Source organism: Globicephala melas, chromosome 11 (assembly GCF_963455315.2).
Source record: "Globicephala melas chromosome 11, mGloMel1.2, whole genome shotgun sequence".
Taxonomy (NCBI): Eukaryota; Metazoa; Chordata; class Mammalia; order Artiodactyla; family Delphinidae; genus Globicephala; species Globicephala melas.
The window spans coordinates 92,048,403-92,070,361 of record NC_083324.2 but is presented as its reverse complement, the minus strand read 5'-3'; the positions used below and the strand labels follow the sequence as shown (position 1 = coordinate 92,070,361).

General features: G+C 43.9%; 1 protein-coding gene and 1 pseudogene across 3 annotated transcripts in view; one reads left to right on the top strand and one right to left on the bottom strand.

Annotated features, from left to right (window-relative positions):
* The window catches only part of CD83 (CD83 molecule), a 29,265-nt gene extending 13,731 nt beyond the window's left edge, over window positions 1–15,534 (top strand). For 2 of the 3 annotated variants that reach the window (XM_070046776.1, XM_030881385.2), the window contains 3 exons: window positions 10,039–10,249; window positions 12,367–12,473; window positions 13,852–15,528. In XM_070046776.1, coding sequence (XP_069902877.1) covers window positions 10,063–10,249; window positions 12,367–12,473; window positions 13,852–13,980 — 423 coding nt within the window. In that variant the 5' untranslated portion in view covers window positions 10,039–10,062 and the 3' untranslated portion in view covers window positions 13,981–15,528. Of the gene's footprint in view, window positions 1–10,038; window positions 10,250–12,366; window positions 12,474–13,851 lie in introns of all 3 variants that reach the window. The other variant, XM_030881386.3, reaches the window with a different exon arrangement.
* Window positions 15,535–20,152: 4,618 nt separating this feature from the next.
* LOC115866030 (RNA-binding protein 7 pseudogene) lies at window positions 20,153–20,971 on the bottom strand (annotated as a pseudogene).
* Window positions 20,972–21,959: the final 988 nt, after the last annotated feature.

Here is a 21,959-nt window from a genome sequence, read left to right as displayed (position 1 = left end):
AAGGAGGAAACTGTGATTGAGTCATGGTGGATAGGAGAGCTATGCTATGCCAGAAAACTAATCAGATACCTTGAAAGTGATATGCTTTATTTTTCAAGTACTTTTGAACAGATCTCAGCGTATTCTGTAGATGTTTGTTATTTTCCAGCCCAGTAATTATACTTTTGCATCGATTGTGCTTGCACAACAAAAATGGTTAGAGTGTACTGGAAATAAGGCCAGTGGTGAAATGCTGAAATTCTGCATTTTACAGAAGATTATCTTGTCATTTCCTCCCACGACTTTCTTGTAAAATGTTTCAGTGATGCAGAGAGGTAGCTATGAAGTGAGGAATTTACGCCTGGTGACCACAGCCAGCCTAGCTGGATCATCAGTAGGGTGGTTTGTAAAACCACTTTGCACAGTTGTAGGCTGCTTGCGGATCAAGTAAGCAGAGAGTCCCTTGGAGTGTGGGGTGTCGCCGTCCGCCAGATTGAATCGCATTCTTGCAGGCCTTCTGCATATCACAATTACAGTTATAACGACTCACAATTTAAAAATCCATTTACCACTCAGTTCTCCGGCACCACAGAGCATCCTGCCACTGTCCAGTTGGCACTGATTACTTACGATTAACAAAAGGACCCATGTAAACCATGTGTTTCTTATCATGTGCTTTTTACCAAAAGGCTCGGAGCAGACGGCATCCATTTAGTGTTTGCAACATTAGGGTGAGTTGGGAACAGTGTCCATTTTATTCTCTCTGTTTCAAAGGTACAATGACAGGGGACTGGGCGGGGGGTGTAATATAGACATGCCCAGGGGTCAAAGGTAGAGCCAGGAGTAGGCAGAGATAGCCCAATTCCTGTTAGCCCAACTCTTCTTTCCTGTGGACTGATGTCTTCCCAACTGGGATCCAAGAACGGGGCCTCCTCTCATCCCTTCCCGTATTGTACCTTTGAAGGCAGAGTGAATGATTGGGAAGAAATAGAAACGTTAATGCGGTATATATCCATGCAGTTTAGCTCTTAGGATTGGGAATAGACTGTGGTTGTTGAGGGAGGTATTTTGAGCTATTCTGAGGCAAAGAGACATTGGTCTATCACTCTTCTACCAAAGTAGAAGAACGTGGCTGTGACCTTGGGTTAGATTCTAGCTCAAGAGGGTCATAGCCCAGTCCCATGTCTGCCAGGAGTAAGGACATCCCTTAAAGAGCTACGTCTGTGCTGCATGCGGAGCGGGTTCACACTCTCTTTAATGAGGCTGCACTAGGTCTGGAAGGGGAGGATGACACTGGATGAATGGAGTGTTCAGGCGTGGTTGAAGTTCGCCACTGCTCGTAATGAGTGGTTACTTACGAGGGCGACGTAGCACCGTCTCGTATTGTGCCGGGAGCCCCAGCACCCTAGGGTGAGGCATAATGAAAGAGGATATATAGTGTCATCTCTGAGTGACACCACGGGGGTGAGGACAGAGGTGCGTCACGAGACAAGTGCCCTTTCTAGATGATTTCCAAAGGAAGGGAGAAGGGGGAAGTGAGACCACGATTTCAGAGAATAGATCAGACTTGAACTTTACAATATTTAGGAGAGATGCAGCTATGGCAGGTCATGGGCTCTCCTGGGGACTAAAGGAGAGCAGATTCTTGGGCTCGCATGAAGCTACTTCTAAAGTTCCAGGACAGTCGCTGCACGGACATTGCCTGTCCTTGATCTGTTATGAGCTGTCCTCCATGTATGTTGCTAATCTCCTATTCAGTGGAGTCCTGTTTTTTTGTCTCTAGCATCTTGTGTGACAATGAGCCCCCAAGCGAGGAAGTGCTAAGGAGGAGCCTTCGGATGGGCTAGGGTTGATGAATGGCCCGGGCAGATGGCATCTGTACAGCCACCAACCCTGATGGACCCACGAAGGAGACAATGCATGCCGCTCCCTGCACTCACCTGATTCTAGAGTGACGTGTGTTTTAAGATAGATTTGAGATGTTTTAGGAGAAAAAGGAAACATTTCTACATTAAATACAGAAGCGCCGAAACATTGAAATGCGAAAACAGTGCCTGTGTGAGCATCAAAGAAAAATCATACCATCCCCATTGGCACCTATACTACTTGACCTGATTGAATAACCTTTAGATCAGACTATGAAAGGCAAAAAGTGAATTTTCAGATGTCTCCCGTATTTACATTTTCCTCAGTTCGTAAATATTTCTATGTCCCAAACGTGTGCCAAGCCCTGCGCCTGGCAATAGCCATCCTAAGACCAGGATGGACCTTGTGCCAGAGGACTGTCAAGGGCGTGCACACGTGAATCCACACGCATTTGGGGGGACTGAGGGGAAACTAATGATCTGGAAGGGAGAATCATACCACAGAGGACTGAGAGGTACTGCCAGCAAGCAGGCTGGGAACAGACTGTGAACACCCCCGACTGCTGAATTATAAGGGCTTGAACTTGGTCCTTTCGGCAGCAAGGAGCCTTTGAAAGTTTTTAAGCAAAGAGGATAACATCGTGAAAACTATGTCAGAGGAAAAGCGTATTTCTTGTGGTGAAAGACAGACTATAATTCATCCCGGAAGATGAATCTCAGAGGGAAGCTTTAGTCTTTCACTGCAGTGAAGCTGCCGTCGGGTTAACTCAGTGAGGCTGCAGCACATTCCTGGGGGTTACCTCCCCTTCTCTCTTGGTCACCAGTCCTGTTGTCCACATGGTTCTAGGGAGGAGTGGGCCAGTCTCTAGAAGAAGTCCCAACCAGAGGAGAATGATGGAGCGCTGAGATTTTTGGACGATGATGAGACACAGCAAAGTTGCTAAAAATCTTTCAGCTTGGAAGAGGGTAGGGAGGAAAAGGGCAGCTGAGAGTTAGAGAGAAAAAACTGCCAACACTTGTTTTCCATAAATAAAAGGGGGAACCCGAGTCACATGAGGACCGAGTATGTTAGTTCTGTACTTGGTTATGTCACTACACAAAGAAGAGGAAGTTAGAAGAAGGTCTCAGTGACATCAGGGAAGGTTTTATGAAAGGCAGGACTAAAAAGAGATACATTACCTAAAAAGAGGATTCCTCCACCTGAAACTGTTTCCATAAGTCCTTCCTGGCTACTCTTGGGATAACCTCAGATTTTCTACCAACAGTGCTAGCTCAAACCAGAGCCGAACTAAGGTACTTCCCTAAGACTCTTTACACCTGAAGCATATTTTTAATTTTTGTTTTTGCACTGGGGTGTACTTGGGTAAAATTTCTGTGTGTGTCATGTAGTTAGGTAGGTATAGAAGTAAGAGCCCAAGGCTTGTGACTATCACTTGCTCTTCTTGTGAAGCACCAGCTAGTCTACTGCACGTTCTTGTCCCAATTGTCCAAGAGAAGATAGATTCCAGAAGAACTGGTAGTTGTCTAGGATTATTGGTCCAGATGGGGAAAACCTATGGGAAAAGATAGATGCTCATTGCCGTAGACAATTCATGTTCACCTAGGACCTGACTCACTGGGTCAGTTCTGGAGAACAAAGGACCTGAGTCCAGTCACACCCTGGTGTCTCTTTCACCGAGCAGTGGGAGGCATGTGAGCCTGAGTGACAAAGCAGGACTGGCCTTGAGGTTGGAGCCACGTGGAGACAGCCCCGCGTGTGCCACATTTATTTCTGGAGTGGGGCAAGGTGCTCCTATCAATTAGGAATCTTTCTGTTGTGAAGGCTTGTAATCCAATCAAAACTAGCTTAAAGAAAAGGGAATATATTGGCTCATGTGGTTGAAATAAATAATTTTTAAAAATCAAAATATAGTTCCTACTTCAGTTATGCCTGATGTCGTGGGTTAAATAGTGTCCCACAAAAAAGTTATGTCTCAGTTCTAACCCCTGGTATTTGTGAGTGCGACCTTATTTGGAAATAGGATCTTTGCAGATGTAACCAAGTTAAAGTGAGGCCATACTTGATTAGGGTGGCCCTGAATCCAATGACGGGGGTCCTTATAAGAAAACAGAAACACAGAGACAGATGCACAGGGAGAACAGCACGTGAAGGTGAAGGCAGAGACTGAAGTGATGTGTCTACAGGCCAAGGAATGCCAGTCTCCAGCAACACCAGAAGCCAGGAGCAAGGCATGAAACAGATTCTCCCCTAGAGAGAGCACGGCCCTGCCAGCACCTTGATATCCGACCTTTGGCCTCCAGAACTGTAAGAGAATAAGTTTCTGTTGTCTTAAGCCACTCAGTTTGCAGTAAGGCTAAATTTGGAGGTTCGTGAATATCCTCAGGGTTCGGTGACTTTCTGTCTCTCAACTTTTCCTTCCTTCGTGTTGGTTTTATTATCAGCCTCCACGTGGCAGTGAGATAGTAGCCGGTAACTGGAGACTTGTCTGTCCTCCCGAGATCAAGTGCAAAGCAAAAGACTGTGTCTCTTCCATCTCAACAATGTCAGATTATACTTAAGTGGCTTTGATTGGGTCACGGATCCATCAGAACCATTCCCTCTGGTCACGGAGGTCAGGCCAGAGTCAAGTGTGCCTTTTCTAGAACCAGGTGTAGTGCCCTCCGAAGGACGTGAACTCAGAGCCCGTAAGGCTGCCCCTCCCGGTCCAGCAGGACCCCCAAGAAACTAATGGAAGAAGGACGATTGGCATGAACAGTGAGTGGCCCAACGTTGCCTTCAAAGCCCAGTTCCAAAGGGTATTTTCCACGTTATGATGGTGGCTTAGAAATTCCGAATGTTGTGGTTATTTTGGAGACCTTGTGGGCAGAAAAACTTTCTCCCTAGAGCAGAGATTGGGACTTCTAGAACAGCTTTGCCAGAGGAGACTGGAAGTATCAGCTGGAAGGAATGACTGAATGGGTGGGCGGAGTAGAAAGCTACTGGATACAACAACAATTCCTGTTACCAACATTACCGATTATGAAGCACTATTATGTGTTTTCTCATTTGATGCTTAAAATAACCCCATGAGGGAAGTAAGGTAGTTACAGACGAGCAAATCCAAGTCAGAGGTAAAGCCACCCAGCTACCTGATGCTTGACTCCAGGTCTTCTGATTCCAGAGCTAGTGCCCTTGTGTCTTCCTCATTGTGTCTAAAATTCACTCATTCATTAAATAAATACTTCTTGAATATTTCCTACATGCAGGGAACTGTTTGGAACTTAGTGGTAACATTTTTAGCGCTTTCTGTGTGATTGACACTATGCTACGGTACCCACCTACCCCATCATAGGTATATTCACACCAACTTTGGGAGGTGTAGTTACCCTCCCCCATCTCAGGGGAGCAAACGAAGCCTGAGAGCTCCAGGCCCTTCGCCAAGAGCAGAGCTAGCCATGGTGGGGCTGGGGTTTGTTTCCACGTCTGTCCAACACCAAAGCCTGTGCTCTTAATTACGTTGCCTCTGTCATACTCATAACTCTGTTAACAGCCATAAATCCAGCTCTGTCTGTTAGACCTAGTAAACTTCAAAGTGGAAAATCATTTTTCCAATAAAACTACACTTAGAAAAATACGATGTTAATGCTTATACATTCTACCCCCATTATGACATCAACCTCTGAGCCAAACTATTTTGCATGTTATGAAGAGCTGTTTTTATGATGAAGGGGGATTATATTGGCACTTTAATTGAGTTGGAAACCAAGGTACATGAATGTTAGTGCATGGGAAATGCAATAAAAAAAAGATGTTCGATGTGATTGGAATATATCAGATTAATTTCATACCACCTTTAAATACTAACATCCATTCCTTTAAATATGTTTAATTAAATTGTTAGATTAAATATTTATATGCATATATATATGCACACATTTTTCTCCTCAAAAAAATCTCTTCCCTTTTCTTTTACTTTCCTATCACATTCCTAACAGATCTCACGCATGATAAATTTGGATTTCAAGGCTGTGGAATCAAAATTCTTTGCAATAGGAATGGAGCTGTTGTCTTCTTATATCCAAAGATGGTAATCTAGGAAGTTAGCATATATGTGGATAAAATTATGTAAACTTCTAAAAAAATCCCTTTTCACAGTAGGGATTTGACTAAAATATAGGTTCAATTTCAGCCATATTTAGATATTTATTTGATTTCTTTCTAGTTCAAATTTATCCACCATTAAAAAAAAACAATTCACATGCATTTAAAATTACTACTTGTATTTGCTTGGTTTAGTATTCGGCAAATTAAAGAGAATTTATCTTAATTTAGGGCTTGTGGTTTCCTTAAGGTCAGATCTCCATCTTAGAGAAGGAATATGGTATTTAAATTATTTAGTCAAATTGGAGGCCTTGAGACAAAAGTCCGTAGGCTTTACTGAAAATGAGATGTCTTATATTTTGCCTTTTCTAATTCAACCAGAAGGATAAAATTTGTCAGCATAAGAGTTAATGCATGGAATGTGGACTTTCAAAACATAATTTGGATGCGTGTTTTGAGGAATTAATTTGCCCACAGTGTGCTGTGGTGTAGCCCTCTGCAATATGAGCGTCGCAAAGTGTGCGTCAAATAGTTCCTGTGAGTTACACTCGGCTGTGAATCAATCTGCAGGTTCCTTTTGTTATAAATGACTATTTCCTAAAATGCTTTTGCAGAGAGGCAATGAAACACTTTTAGATTTGGAATGTTGAGAGTCATTCTTGCCAGTGGTTTATTTTGAGCCAGCTCAAATGTTTATAAGAATTCATAAAACCAGGCGAAGTTGAGGATGGCCCATTTGCTGTCATTCCATGTTCCTCCCCCTGACATTCCTTCGGTTCTTGAACAGTGCTGCTTGGGCCACGGCTCACTCCCCCGATACTGCAGGCTGATGGCTGCTTGGCCGCGGTGCTGAAGACAATGAGTTGAACTTTTGCATAAAGTCTCTTGGTACTGCGAGCGCTGCACTCGCACCTTGAGCGTGTGACGTTAACATGGAAACTACAACTATTTTTGCGGCTGTAGGCAGGAGGAAGGGGGAATGGGCTATGTACATACCTGCAGCTTGAAGCTAGAAGGAAGGTTCTGAACTATTTCCATGCGCACTGTGTGAAGTTACAGAAGGTTCCTTTTGTTACAGGTAGTTATCGGGCACAGAGAGCTGTTCATCACTTTGGCCAGAGGTCCCAGGTTAAGCCAGTACTTCTCTCAGTTCTCTGGGTCTTTCAGGAAGGGGCCATTGGAAGATGACCCCGTGAGAGCTGAGATATTTTGCCACGATCCCGCTGATGGCTGTGGTGGTTCAGTAAATCAGAATTCTGCAGGCTGCTTTGGGGTTCTTCGTTTTGACTTTCCCCTACCTCTTTCATTCTTATGATTTCACCCTGCCTTGGCTTTGCCATTGTAAAATAACCTCTCTGGAGGTTTTTTTCAGAGACCCGTGGAAATCTGACCATCACATAAACTACTTTTTGTTGTTACTGCTGATTTTTAAAATGAATTCTCTTCTGCAAATAGGCAGAAGGCCACTGCCAGTCAGTTCTGATCACCGCCACGTACTTGTTTCAGCAGTTCCCAGCAGCCAGCGTGATAAAGGGGCCATCTTTATGTAAATAAAACACAATAGTTTATATTTCCACCAGCTCCAGAGGGGTTCTCAGTGTTTTGTTTTGTTTTGTTTTGTTTTGTTTTGTTTTTGATCTTGACTTTCAGATAGGTCTTTTTGAGTTGAGGGAGGGGTCACTGGATAGGAGAGAAGACCGCCCTAAGGAGAAAATCTGAGGTAGAAAATCCCAGAATGATTGTTGCAGACAAGTTTCCATCTTTTGGGATGCAGGAATTTCTACAAAACTCAATTCCAGTGAAATCCATTGGAATGACATCTGAGTTGAACACATTTGGAGGTTAATTTAGAAAAGAAAAGCAGATTGAGACAGCATCGTGGGGACTGCAGAGATTAAGCTGAGTTAATTAGTTCAAAGTGGCCTTGGAGGGGGAGGTGGGGGAGGGAGTCTTGGAAGCGGTTGGCCCGGGATGGTCCTGGGCACCTGACCCATCAAACGCTCTGGTCAGAGGGAGCACTTCTGCCAGGCAGCAGAGGAGGGGAGAGGTGCAGTCACGTGATAAGGCTGCAATTTTTGGTTTAATCAGACTGGAAAAGGGGAAAACTGGTCTAACTCAGACGTGTTCTAAAATCAGTTGGACGCCTGAGGTTCCTTGACCACACCTCCTTTTTTTGTTTGCTTGTTTTCTTGCTCTGTTTTTGAACACTAAATGCCCCAGTCTTGATTATTTTGGAAGGAACCTTTCAGCACAAGGACTGTCAGGAAATGGGATTTACGTTCGTAGACCTCGCCTGAGAAAAGCTATTAGTCTCAGCCCAGTGCTAGGAGTGAATGAAGCAGGGTTTCTTGCAGGAGCGATAAATCAGCCACCAGATGTCTCTGCAGGCCACTCCACAGGAATGCCCATAGGAGCCCGAGCCGTGGAAGCTGGAATCTGAGCTTTCCGTGGACCTCAAGGTGCATTCCCCGACTTAATACATGAAGCAGAAACCAAGGAGGGGGTGTGTGTGTATGTGCATGTATGTCTTCTGTCCTGGGCTGCCTCTGCCTCACTGGGTGTTCCCCCCATTCCTTGGTTATTTATTTCCCTGTGCTGATTGCCTTTTGAAAAGTGGGAGAGGAGTTGTAGGGTGCTCCCAGTACAGGAGATTAAACAGCGGCAGGTGCAGGCAAAGACAGCAGCAGTGTCTGACTGCGGTGTCTTTTCCTAAGGGGTCCCTTTGGTGCGGCCACTACGCTGGGGACAGGGAAGGAATGCCACTGAATCCCAGGCTCCCTGCTGTTCCCCAGCCACCCAGCAAAGGGCTCGGGGCTGCCCTTGCACACTGAAAACGGTGATTGGCTTTACTGTTTATGTAAATGAGTTTTAGAAGCTTTAAAACATTTCAGTGGAGGATCAACGAGCAAGTTAACTAGACAAATTAAAAATATATCTGGGGAAGAAGGGAATTGATGGTGAACGTGATGTGTGCTTAATCGTGGAAGTAGGAGATGATGGAAAGACCCCACCAGTTTAATTGCAAAGACTGTTCAGGGAAAGAAAACCAGCCAGTTAGTTTGGCTAAATTTGCCATCTACCCCAGCTGGGCTGGTCCATCCTGGGTACAATGATTTAAGCCGTAATTGCCCTTCCATGTATATCTTGATATTACTACCAAGTGACCTGACACATAAAATCTCCACGTGGCGCTGCTGTCAGCTGTCTTCCTGCCTTAGCGGAGGCGTGAGCGTGGTACATCCTGCAGCGTCACAGATGACCCCACAGGTACGCAGTCTCTGAAGAACAGGGTGACTTCATGAGAGGCATTGCTCATCTGCATCTCTGTGTTTTCTGTTGAGTTGTTTGGCAATGACCTTAACAGATTTAGAAACGTTTCCAAATAAAAGGCCGGGCTACAAAAATAAGAATCAGTCAGTGGGTGAGTTGGTATCTGACGAAAACAAGAGAACATTGAATAGAGAACAACCAGCAAGAGAGTGTGATTCAGTGTGATTCATACGCGTCATTACACAGTCGTCAGTGACACACGGTTATCGTCCATAGGGACACTCTCTCCTTCACATAGGGATACAGAGAATCGTAAAATGCAGTCCTGATCTTATTCTAAAAAAGATGGAGCCTTAAAGAATTCTCCTAGATTCTCTCCTCCTCCCCCAGGCATCACACACACACACAGTATCTTGTTTTAAAACAATTAGCTGAGGATGGAGTTTATGAAAACAAGAGGTATAACCTTGACGTGGAGGCCCAGTGCTTATAGGTTCTGGCAGTAGAGCATGACGTGGTTTGATTCTTGTTTTTTAGATTTATTTTATCGAAGTATAGTTGATTTACGATGTTGTGTTAATTTCTACTGTACAGCAAAAGTGATTCAGTTATACATATATATATTCTTTTTCATATTTTTTCCATTATGGTTTATCACAGGATATTAAATATAGTTCCTTGCTCTATATAGTACGACCTTGTTGTTTATCCATCCTATATATACTAGTTTGCATCTGCTCATCACGAACTCCCAATCCATCCCTCACCCACCCCACCTCCCCCTTGGGAACCACAAGTCTGTCCTCTATGTCTCTGAGTCTGTATATGATTCTTTCTTAACAGCTCACAAATGGCAGTGCAGAGAGGATGGAGGTGCCCCAGGAAGACCTGCAGTACTATCAGCAGAGGGCCTCTTCAGAGGCCCCCAGGGAAAGGCTGTATTCCCTGAGGATCCAAAACACTACCAGCTGCAACTCGGGGACCTACAGGTGCACTCTGGTGGATCCAGAAGGGCAGAGAAACCTCAGTGGCACCATGATCTTGAAAGTGACAGGTGAGGTGATCTGCGGCATCTGTTTTCTCCTTACAGTATGCAGGGCACTTTCTGTATGTAGGTCCTAAACTTGATCCCCTCAATCCAAGTTTACCCTGTAATTCAGAAGCTTTGGATAATATCTGTGCTGAAAGCTAAATCCTACTGCAAGGATGTCATAACTTTCTCTACTTTCTTTTTAATAAGGACAGATCTACCCCAGCCTGACTGGGGTGGATGCCAAAGGTAGTCAGGCGACTAAGTCAAACAACTCTTACTCATGTAAGAGTCCTTCGGAGCCAATAGGAAGTTTCCCAGTCTAATTTTTGGAAGACAGAGAAACTGGGTAGTCTCCCGAATAGATCAGATAACTGTGTAATATTCTACTCATTGGGGGCTTTCTAACCTGGCCTAAGGGAGCTGCTTCATGTTTCCACCTTTTTCACATGAGAACAGCATTCCTCTCCCACTTTACAGCAATTGAATGTCCCAATATCTCAACTCAAGCCAAAGAAAAAGGGTACAGCAAGAAAATAGCCTTCCCGTGACAGAAGGCACATTTTTGCTCTATGCAGTAAGACCAGGAATCAAGTATAAAGACAAGGATTATCTCCTTGGACTTTTTTCCATAACTTTTCTTTATGTAGCTTAAAATACGCCTTGCATTTGACTTTGGCCCAACTCTTGTTAGTGGCTGGGGCTTGAAATGACGAACATGTTGTTACAGAGGCCCTGACTTTGTACAATGGCTACTTTCTCCTGCCACGGAGAAGCGGAAAGGAATCTGACTCGAGATAATGTTCCCACACTCACAAGAACGCAATCACTGCTTAGGGGTCAGCGTTTGGATTTGGTTCACTGTCTTATACACACACAAACACACACACACACACAAACACACACACACCCCCTATACCCTTCTCAACCTCTAGCCCTTTACGCTGCTTCGTTTGTCTTCATGGCATCTGCCGTACCTGCCGTGGTACGCTCCCTCAGTGAGTGTTGTTCGCATGAATGAGAAATGGGAGCAGCCTGGCAGGAAGGGCAGAGAGGGCAGACGTGTCCTGCGGGGAGCAGAGAGGAAAGGAATAGGGAAAAGCTGGCTTGCTTTTCCGTCCTCTGCGAAGGCAGTGCTGCCTACAAGTTGAGTGGTCAGACTAGAGCCACTTGGATTTGGTTCAAATATTAGCTCAGCTGCTCATTAGCATCTTACCTTGGGGAAACCTCTGAGCCTTGGTTTTCTCATCTTTAAAATGGGGATAATATAATATTGATATTATCTACAAAACAGGCTTGTGGTGAAGGTTGAATGAGATGTTGCGCTGAAATGCTCAGTCTGGTGCCTGAGGTGGGCGTACTGAATGCTCGTTAAATGTTAGAACCATCAGTGGCTCTCAGCCCTTCTCTTCTGGGGTCCCAGGCCTCTGTGAGAATCCATCCCCAGACCATTGCATAAAATCCTGAATCCAGTTTCAGGGGTCGACAGCTGTCTGGAGGCCCATCGTGGCCCTGAGGGCGGAGGCCCCTCCTGTCACCCTCACTCCACCTTCTCCTGCCCCAGTCCTCAAGCCAGCTCCCTGCGCAAGCCTGCTGCACATTGGATGTCGTGCTTGAGTGGGGAGAAGCTGTCCGGCCTTGTCCCCTTCTGGGCTGGAGGCCTCCCTCCTCCTGCACTTGCCCCCTTCCCGGGGCTGAGGCCACAGCCTCTAGCAGCCCCCATGGAGCTGGTCTGTAGCCCCCGTTGGCTGTCAGCTTTGGTGGAGGGGCTTTAACAGGTCTACAAAGGCACATCGACCTGTTCCGTAATAGCAGGGCAGCTCTGCCACCTGCCTTAATCCCTCAGTCTCTCTGAGCCTTGGCTCCTTCTTCTGTAAACTGGGGTACTCCGACCTGCCCCCGAAGGTTCAGTGAGATGCTGGATGTCAGCCCCTTTGCATGGAGCCAGGCACCGGGTGAGTGTGAGCGCCGGCTGTGGCCACCACCGTCATTACCGATGTCCTTCCCATGGTACAGACGTGAGGGTAAGAAGGGGAGACCAGTAGGACTTTAGTAAGCCAGAACAAAACATTCTTAGCTTTTGCATCCTGGTAGAAGAGCCCTGTTCAACGGCTTCATATTTTACGTGTTTCTTTTTAAAGGATGCTCTAAGGGACGCAAAGAAGAGACTTTTAAGAAATACAGAGCTGAGGTTGTCCTGCTGTTGGCTCTGGTCATTTTCTACGTGACACTCATCATTTTCACTTGCGTAAGTATCTTTCTTAAACATCTCTCATTATTAAAAGATCACCTGGGTTACCAATCGAATGCGTTTTGTAGACAGTGTGAGTCATTTCATAATGGCAAGAGACCTATTCGCAGAACCCTGGCCTTACAGAGGCCCCCAGACTGTGAGAATCTCTCTGGGAAGCTCCCAGCTTGTTTTCCGTCTGGCGGCTCCACACAGATGCTTGTGAAGAGAAAATGAAGTAAGATAGCGGTGGAAGTTTGTGAAATGCCAAAGGATCCTCCTAAGGGACCAGCGGGCCTTGTAGATACGGTGGGAGAGAGTTGGACCCTGCCCATCCACCATCCGGGCGACTGCTGTTCTTTCTGTAGGCAGGTGAGCAAGCCCGGCCACCCTGGTGTTGGATCCATCTCCTTGGTTGGCCCTTGAGCTCTTTTCTCCTAGAGATTCCCTCTTATAGTTTGGTACTTCCACCACTTTTTTTTTTTTTTTTGGTACTTCTGGTTGCTATTTTAGATATCACTTTTTAAGAATGAATCCTGAGAAGCCAGAGGTACACAGGGTGTGGCCTGGGGTAGAGGACTGCTGGCCAGTACTTGGGCATCCTTGACATGCCCTTGACCTACTGGTTGCAGACTCCAGCTTAGACTCCTCCCTGCCCCCCAAGCCTGTTTGTGCGTGGCTGGTCACCTGGGTTGACAGTGGTCGTAGGGGAGCAGGGCCAGCTCTGGGCCTGACCCACTAGGAAGTGATCTGTCCCATATGTCTCAGCATATCAGGAAGTGCTGGCCATTTGGGGACCAGGACATCAGTCACCCAGGAGCTATTCCAGCGCTGGTTCTAGTCACTCATTGGCCCCCATCTGTTCACTTGCTTGACGCTGGCCGAACACTCATCTCTCTGGTTGCTATTTTAAACGTCAGTCCATCAGAAGACTCCACTGAGCGCCTACTGTGTATAAGGCATTATGCTAGGCACTGGGGGGCATGTAAAAACGCATAAGAACTATGTCCTTCCCCCAGGGAACTTACAGCTTGGTCTTTAGAGTTATTTGCATATAAGAAGATAATTAGCGTTACCTGGCAGTAAATTTTTAAAATGAGTGACTCTAGTTTTTTGTTGGCAAGTGCCTGTTTCTTTGGGCACTGATTTTCCATGCAGGAAATCCTAGTGTTAGGGTCTGGAAATGGCCCCAGTCTGTAACTCCTGGTTGAGGTTTGGAGATACCGGCGAAATAGCACAAGCCCACTGTAGAGTGAGCGACGTAGCCTGCATCACGAGGGCTCCCACATGAGCTGTCCAGTCAGCTCCTAATGAATGGAGTTTAAATCCAGGTGACAGCTGAAGCATTTTTCCAATTATTCACTTCTCAACGTATCTCTTTGATTTTATTTTTCAGAAGTTTGCACGACAGCAGAGTATTTTTCCAGACTTTCTTAAACCTGCCGTGGAACATGCTTTTCTCCCAGTTACCTCCCCAGATAAGCATTTGGAGCCAGTGACTCTTCACAAGACAGAACTGGTGTGAGCACGGTTTCTGCAGACTGTTTTTCCAAGGTTGAAGGCTCCGTGGTGTGCATCCACATCACACCGAACAGGAGAAGCCTGGGCCCCACACTGAACACACCATCCTTCCTGTGAAGCCCTTCGCTTGACTGAAACATCCAAAAGTGGATCCCACCCCACTTTTTGTGAGCGGGGCCTTGAAAATTGTGACATGACCGCAAAGCACGGGGCCGCCTACAGGGTGCTTTTCAGTGCTGCTTCTTTATGACCTTCTTAGCGTTTTATTCAGCTATCTGGTCAACCTCTTGGACAGGTTTGTTTTTTTTTTCAGTCTTAGAAAAGCTATGGTGAGATGCAGTTGGAAAAGGACCTTGAGATATATGAATGCCTGGAGTTGGCCCTGTGTAGACCCTTGAGGGCAGCTGTCCTCTTCCACATCTGGAAAACATCTCTGAATTCGCTGTGTTTTCTTGTCTAAGCCCAGATGTTTTATGTCTGGGAGAAAGTGACAGGGTAAGCTGAGAGACAGAGGGAAATATTTAGCAAATAGTTTCCCGGCATGAAGGCCCTGCTATTACCAAGGAGTATGATGTGTACGCAGAAATAACAGGTCGATGAACTGTCCCCAACAGGGCCTTTTTATATGGGAAAGGCATCCATAAAGAAGCAATAGAGAAGAATGTCACAGTTATTTTTATATCTGTGTATACTTGTCAAAGAAGGATTTGTGCTGCTTCTCCTTTTGAAATCTGTATCTTCAGTTAGATATCGTTGTTAACTGACAAGCAACCTGTATATGGAGGGTGAGAAGAAGTGGGAAACTGTGACAATAGGAGGGAGAGCTATTTAGGGACCTGATGAAAATGCTGGACCAATTGTGCAAACTGGATGCTGGCCCCAGTTGTCCCACTACTTAGCTGTCTGATCTTGGACAAGATCCTTATGGTTTCTACTTTCTCAGTTGTAAACCAGAAGGTTGATGTATGAGTTGATTGAAAAAAATGTATGTGAAAATTCTTTGAAAGAGTATAAAGCACTATCAAAATTCCAAACTCCTTTAGGTCGTTATCCTTATTACTGCAGTGGTGTTCTGGGCATGAGAAAATGCTTTTCATTTTTTATGTTTTCCATCGTTCCAAACAAAGAAGGCTACAAAGGACACTTTCCCATAGTCTTCTGTATGAATTCCTTTGGGGAAGTGAGGCCAGTTCAGTGGTCTGTTCTTGAAGCACCGGCCAAAAGTACTCCAAGATGCGGACACTCAGGGACCACCAGGCCACGGGGAGAAGGGAGTTCTCAGATGTCCCATTGACATTCTGGCAATTGTCGGGTTTCTCTTATCAGACTTGGCCCTTTCCCTACTTATTTTCCGAAGAGAATATTGCCCATGCTAATATTAGGGAGTAAAAGGGATGCCAAGTTTGGTGTTTTTGCCTCTTTGTCAGAGCTTTCATGCTATTAAATGTATGCATGTGAAGAGGGAGTGTTTTCCTCTTTTATATTTAAAACTACTCGTAAGACTTTGAGATGAGTGCTGGTATGTCTGTGAACTAGTTTGAGAAACAGACCCAAGATGAAATTCGAGAATTGAAAGCATGGCTGAGTCCTTCCTCTGAGTGTGTGGGGGGGGGCATTTATGGCAGGTAGACGTCTGTGAAACGGCGTCCCCTTCTTCCCAAAGATGCTCCCAAATCCATCCTCGAGTTGCCTTGCCACCAGGCAGTACCTGATCAGCTTGACCACATGCGTGACCATAGGTGGGAGGGATGGAAAGGAGGACGGTTTCTACTTCAGAAGGATGTGTAGAGTCAGGGGCTCTGTACCTGGGATTCACGGGGTTTCACTCAAAATTCTCAAATAGTTCCATTACCTCCCCTCCCCCAATGGTAAGAACAATCTAGTGCAAGTGGTTGGTGGTTGTAATAGTTATAAAAGCATTATAGGTGAATCCACTTTGGAAAATGACTCTTTGTGAAGATGAATGCCCGTAATATGTCTGTAAAAGCTATAGATTCCCTTTCAGTGGAATCAACTCCATCCTCAAATGCTTTACCAAAAATGCTGGCGAGACCATTGGCACGGTAACGAAGAACTCAAGACTTTTTAGCTGGTTTGACGCCCAGCTTCACCACTTAGAAGTTTTACCACCTTGGACAGGGGATTCACCTCTCTAAGCCGCAGCTGGCGGTACTTCAGAATAAGAATAAAAATAGTATCTGCTTCTTAGGCTTGTGTGAGGATTAAATGAGATAATATGTCTAAGAGCCTAGCCCAGTATCTGGCAAATAGTAACATTAGAACAAGATTAACCTGAGAACAAAAAAAGAGAAAAAGGCAGCAGAGAAAGTGGCAAGGACAGTGAATATTTGACAAAGTGCTTTTGTTAAAAACAGAATTGACTTGGTGGGAGAGTCATGTTGCTTTCAGAGGATTAATACAAGATGAAACCAAGTGCTTCATGGTCATTAGAATTATAGTACCTGAGAGGCCAGGGAGGGGGGTGCCCTTCATCAGTTTGGATTGATTTAAACTGAAAAAAATGATGGAAATTTGAAATCAGGTAGACTCAACATTCATACTTAGTCTTTGGTATAAGAAAAGGTGTGTGTGTGTGCATGTGCGTGTGTGTGTGTGTGTGTGTGTAAGAGAAACAGGTGAGAGAGAGAGAAGGGTCAGGGTGGGAAGGGCAGAATTCATCAAGGACAGTGAGCTGCTTTTCCACTGCCGTCATTGAAGCCTTTCAAGGTATTTCAGAGGAGGTAGATGATTATGGACCATATTTATTCTTTGTCTCTGTTGGCAGGGAGAGCTTTGTTTTCAGAGCTCTTCTTTGTCTATGGAATTAGATCTACGGTTATAATAATTTCACCTTGGGATGTCCCAAGACACAAACAGGGACATGAATATTAGCTCCACGTTCTCCCAAAAGAAGGCCTGTGGGTTTTGTTTTCATAGTAATTCTTAGCAGATTTCATCATAGAAAATACTGAGCCTCACAGAACCCAACAGAGCCTGATAGTTTGCTGGGGTTGCAGGAGAAGAGATCGCACAGCAGCCTCTGGACACAGAGAGTCCTTGAGACTCATGTTCAACCCCACAGCACAGTAGGATTGGGAGTCTCAGAAAAATTCAGTCTGGTTCCCAGACTCTTTCCTCACTGGCAGCTTTATTTGGCTGCATTACCTGGTAAATCGTTTACTTCTCCATCTTTCCTATGTGAAATACCCAAAGGCCTAAAAATCTTAGGAGCTATTTGATTAATTCAACAACGAGTGTCTCTCATCGTTTTTCAGCTGATTGCCTGAGACCCAGATTTGATCTAACTGGTTGGGAAGATACAATTAATCAGTTCTTTGATCACAGACTATTATTGCTATTTGTTATCTCTTCAAGACCAGATGGGTTTCTTTTCTAATTTTCAACTTTAAATTGCATAAGAAATTAAAATTCTACCACCTGCCTTTTTGTAATCTCTGTGTGTGGGTTAAATGGATGAAATTAAGCCTAAGGTTATTTGCTGAGCATTCACTCTGGCACTCTGTGTAATACTCAAAAAAAGCAAGGTACGGTCCTTCCTTTCAAGGAGCTTATAATCTAGTGGAAGGAGAAATGAGCTCAGAGCCATATGCACAGCTACTTGTTTTACTTAGCATTAGGGAATTATTCAAAGATAGTGGGAACACAGAAAAAGGACTAGTGTTCCCATTCATCTAGGAGCACCTTAGAAGGATTTATAGAACTAATTCCATTTGAACTTGGACTTGAGAGATAAGCAGGATTTTGAGTGGTAGTAATGGTCAGGGGTGGTGGGAACGGCAGAGGCACGATCTCTAAGGTAAAACGGTAGAGAGCGCACTTGAACAGAGGATTGTATGAGAGTTTCTGTAGGCGTAGGGCACCCACAGCCCCGACCAAGCAGGAAGGAGGCGATGATGGAAGATGGACAAGTTACTGTAGAGAATTTGCACAGCGGGGCAGTATGGAAGGATTCTGAGTTGCGGAGCCATAGAATTAGATCCATTTCTAGGACAATAACCAGGAAAATAAAGTGAAGGATGAAATGAAAGAGCTGGAGGAGACAGGAAGCAGGAAGGCCACCCAAGAGGCTGATGGAAGCCCAAAGAAGCAGAGCATCAATGGAAGAGAAAAGGAGGGATGGAAACAAGCTGGTTTCTACATGTTGTCTTCTCAATTTTCAGTCTTGGGTTTTCTTATGATCCTAGCTGATATCTCTCTCCCCTTATCTCCATATCTATCTATCTATCTATCTATGTATCATCTATCTATGTATCTGATTTTGTTTTTACTTAGTTCTCCTTTCCTTTCTTTAAATAATGGAATGGAAAGAAAGAAACAACCCCTTCCATCTTGACCCCTACATAACTTACAGAACATAATCATCTTAGACCACAGAAAAGGTTCCCATGTGTCACAGCTGTCACAATAGCTAAGAGGGCTCTGCATAATTATAAGAGGACAGTCATAGACGTTACATGATTAAACCTGGTTTTATGCATCCTTACTCCCAGTCCTGCCTCAACTTCCCTGTCCCAGCAGAATATTCCTTGTTTTCCCTGTAGATAACTTGATATCACATTTGATCAGCGATTGGCTGACTGAGGAAACATCTGTGCTCTTTTGGTTTCGTTTTCCTGTGTTTACAGTGATATAGCAAACGTTTGCATCTTTTTTGTTCATTTTTGTTTTGTTTTGTTTTCAATATATTAAAAAGCAACATAGTACAAATGTTGTAGTTAATATTGAAAAGGATCCAAATTTTTCAAGGAATGAATTTTTATAAACAAGTTCTACAATGAAAGGGAAACGGCATATTGATACATAAAAGTTTTGTTAAACAAGATTTTAAATTTTTTTTTTTTAGAAGATGTTGGGGGTAGGAGTTTATTAATTAATTAATTTATTTTTGCTGTGTTGGGTCTTCGTTTCTGTGCGAGGGCTTTCTCTAGTTGTGGCAAGCGGGGGCCACTCTTCATCGCAGTGCGCGGGCCTCTCGCTCTCGCGGCCTCTCTTGTTGCGGAGCACAGGCTCTAGACGCGCAGGCTCAGTAGTTGTGGCTCACGGGCCTAGTTGCTCCGCGGCATGTGGGATCTTTCCGGACCAGGGCTCGAACCTGTGTCCCCTGCACTGGCAGGTGGATTCTTAACCACTGTGCCACCAGGGAAGCCCCAAGACTTTAAAATGTTTAAATCAAAGTGTTTTAGACTAAATTCTTTCAAATGTTCAAACAAAAACAAAAAAAAAAAAACCTGTACAATCTCCATAATAAAATGTGTCCTTGGACTTTGAAAATGTTAAAATTTTAGAAATTTGAGGATGGAGGCAGCACCTAAAGGTTTCGTGAACCTTTTTTCCCAAAAAAAGAATACTTTCAGTAAAATATTTTACTATTTTTATCTCACTATGCATTTACATTTTTGTTCTTCCAGAAAAAGATTTACATTAACACTGTATTTTTACTGTAAAAAAAATACATTTAGAGATATTTAACTTCCTGAGTGACTTCAGTCATACATCGAACATGATTTAATGAGCGAATTCTAAAATTTTATAATGAAATAGCGTGTGCAGATGTATACTTGTATGCTTACTTACCGTAAAACTCAAGATCATGTCATAGAACTTACACTTAAGTTCTCTAAGAAGTTAAATAATATGATTAATCCCCAAACTTGACCAAAAGGTTTTCTCAAATGTTAGTAAATTGAATTACTGAATTTACATTTTCTCATTTATTAACAAAATACTGAGTTATTTCAGACTATCAACTTGAATGTTTTCCATTATATACACCAAAAATCTGGTTCCCTAACAAGAAATTTCTTGCAATACAAAAAGATAACAGATAATTAAAATATTTGCTTCATAATACAAGTAATCCGTAAAATACATCCCTTCCTCAATTGTCTAAAATGATTAGGAATTGTGGCACTTTCTTTAGCATAAAACCCTTTCCTCTTCTTAAAACTCTGAGGTGAAATGTTATTTATGTAATAAAACTAGAACCACAATTTTTCTCATTTCTGTATTGGACTGCAATTAGGTTTTAAAAATTTTATAAAGAAATGTGGCAACTTGTAAAGCTGTTCTATAGAGTTTTTTTAAGAAAACATTCCCAGAAACAACTTAACAAAAGGGCCTAGAATGACCCTATGAAAACATCCTTTTAACACTTCTTAGTGTCGAGATGAGTGCCAATTTCCATCGCTACCACTGTCTCTTCTGTTATCATAGTCATTGCTCCAGCCATGAAGTGATTTCTCTCTTCATAGAAGAAATCATCTCTGCTTCCTCTGTAATGATGGTCGGACCCATGGTCAGTGTAATACTGTTCACGGCTATGTCTATCCACTACGTAAGGACGAGAATTCTGTCCGACTTTTCGCTGTGATAATGGTGTATCTTGGCCCCACTGGGAGGTTGAAGATTGGTTAAAAGTATGATTATGTGACTGAGCTGATGGGGAAAATCCTGATTGATCCAGATGTGGAGAACCAAATTTCCCTCCATAGGACATCTGTCTCAAAGCACTGTTCATCACTGCTTGTCTCTGAAAATTTTCTGAAGAAGAAAAAGATCTTTGAATTATCGGTGTTGATGGAGTCATGTTATCCACTGTCCTTTCGTACCTGCTAGGAGACGTGGAAGTAGGGCTTGAACTTCCAACATGCTGCTGGGAATATGACAAACTGACCTCCTGTGAGGCATGGCTGCTTCCTGATCTAAACTGAAGTTTGATGGGCCTTCCAAAAAGTTTGATTCCGTTAAGCAGATTCATGGCATAAGGAACAGATAACTTCACGTTTGAAATTCACAAACGCAAACTGCTTTGGTTTACCATCCTTATCTTTTGGAATTTTCACTTTTATTACTGGCCCAGCCTGTTGGGTGCCGGGATGGACCGTCCCGCTTGTCCCAGGAAAGCGGGGATGGCCATTGGGCCGGGCCCTACCCAGGCCGGAAAACGAAAGGGAAAGCACGTTTGCATCTTTCATTGGTCCTGTACTTTTGTCCAACTGATTACATGTTAACTAATTGCTCCTTAGTGATTTTTAAAAATAAAATCTTCCAGCAGTTGACTAACAGACCCTGCTAACCAAGCGTTAAGATAATCCAAAAGATACCTTGAAGGGATCCTAATGGATTGTGTGTGGGTATCACGGGATGAGTATGAATACGTTTTAGAGAAAAGGAAAATGGTGCCTTATGACATTGTTTGTTGCCCCAGAGCTTGATGAATTACACTCGAGCCCCATTCTGTCCTTCAGAGACAAGGCATTTCACTTGCAGACATATCTTTTTTTTCGATTCCACGTCTTTATTTCATTCTCCCCAAGGGATCTCAGGCAAGTGCACAGTTAGGCAACAAAGACTAGCAGGAAAACATCATCTAGGTGGGGTGTATTGGTTTCCATGGTTCCTGAGAAGTTAGAGTGAAGGAAGGAAGCGAAACTTGGGCACTGAAAGCAAATCTTCTATTCTTTCCTCCTTTCAATGCATAAACCCGTACAGAGTCCCTCTGGGCAAGGGAGACAGAGCTCACTTAGTGATTCATTTAGATTCTGCATGAGAAGGAGATATTATTTTAGTCTTCATTATAAGAGGGGCCATTTCTTCAAATTGACCGTTTTTCCCTCTAACTCTTTTCCAAAGTAGCCTGTTTACAATCCACTCTTGTAGATTACAGTACTCAGTAGAGACAAGTAGGGAGACATTCAGACCTTGAAAAGCTTCAAGACATCCCACAGAGTTGGAATGCTTTTCTCAAAGGGAAAAAAATTCTGCAAATGTGTATGTACTTGCCTATGTGCCCGAAAGAGCCAGCTGGACAGACCATAAACAGCTCCCATTCAGGAACAACAAAAGCCCATGTCAGAAGTCAAGGGACAGGGGGCTGAGAACTAATAATAATTTTGCACTTACACAGCAGTTTTCATCTGAAGACCTCAGAGTGCTTTATAAACATTAATTAAATTGCCCCAC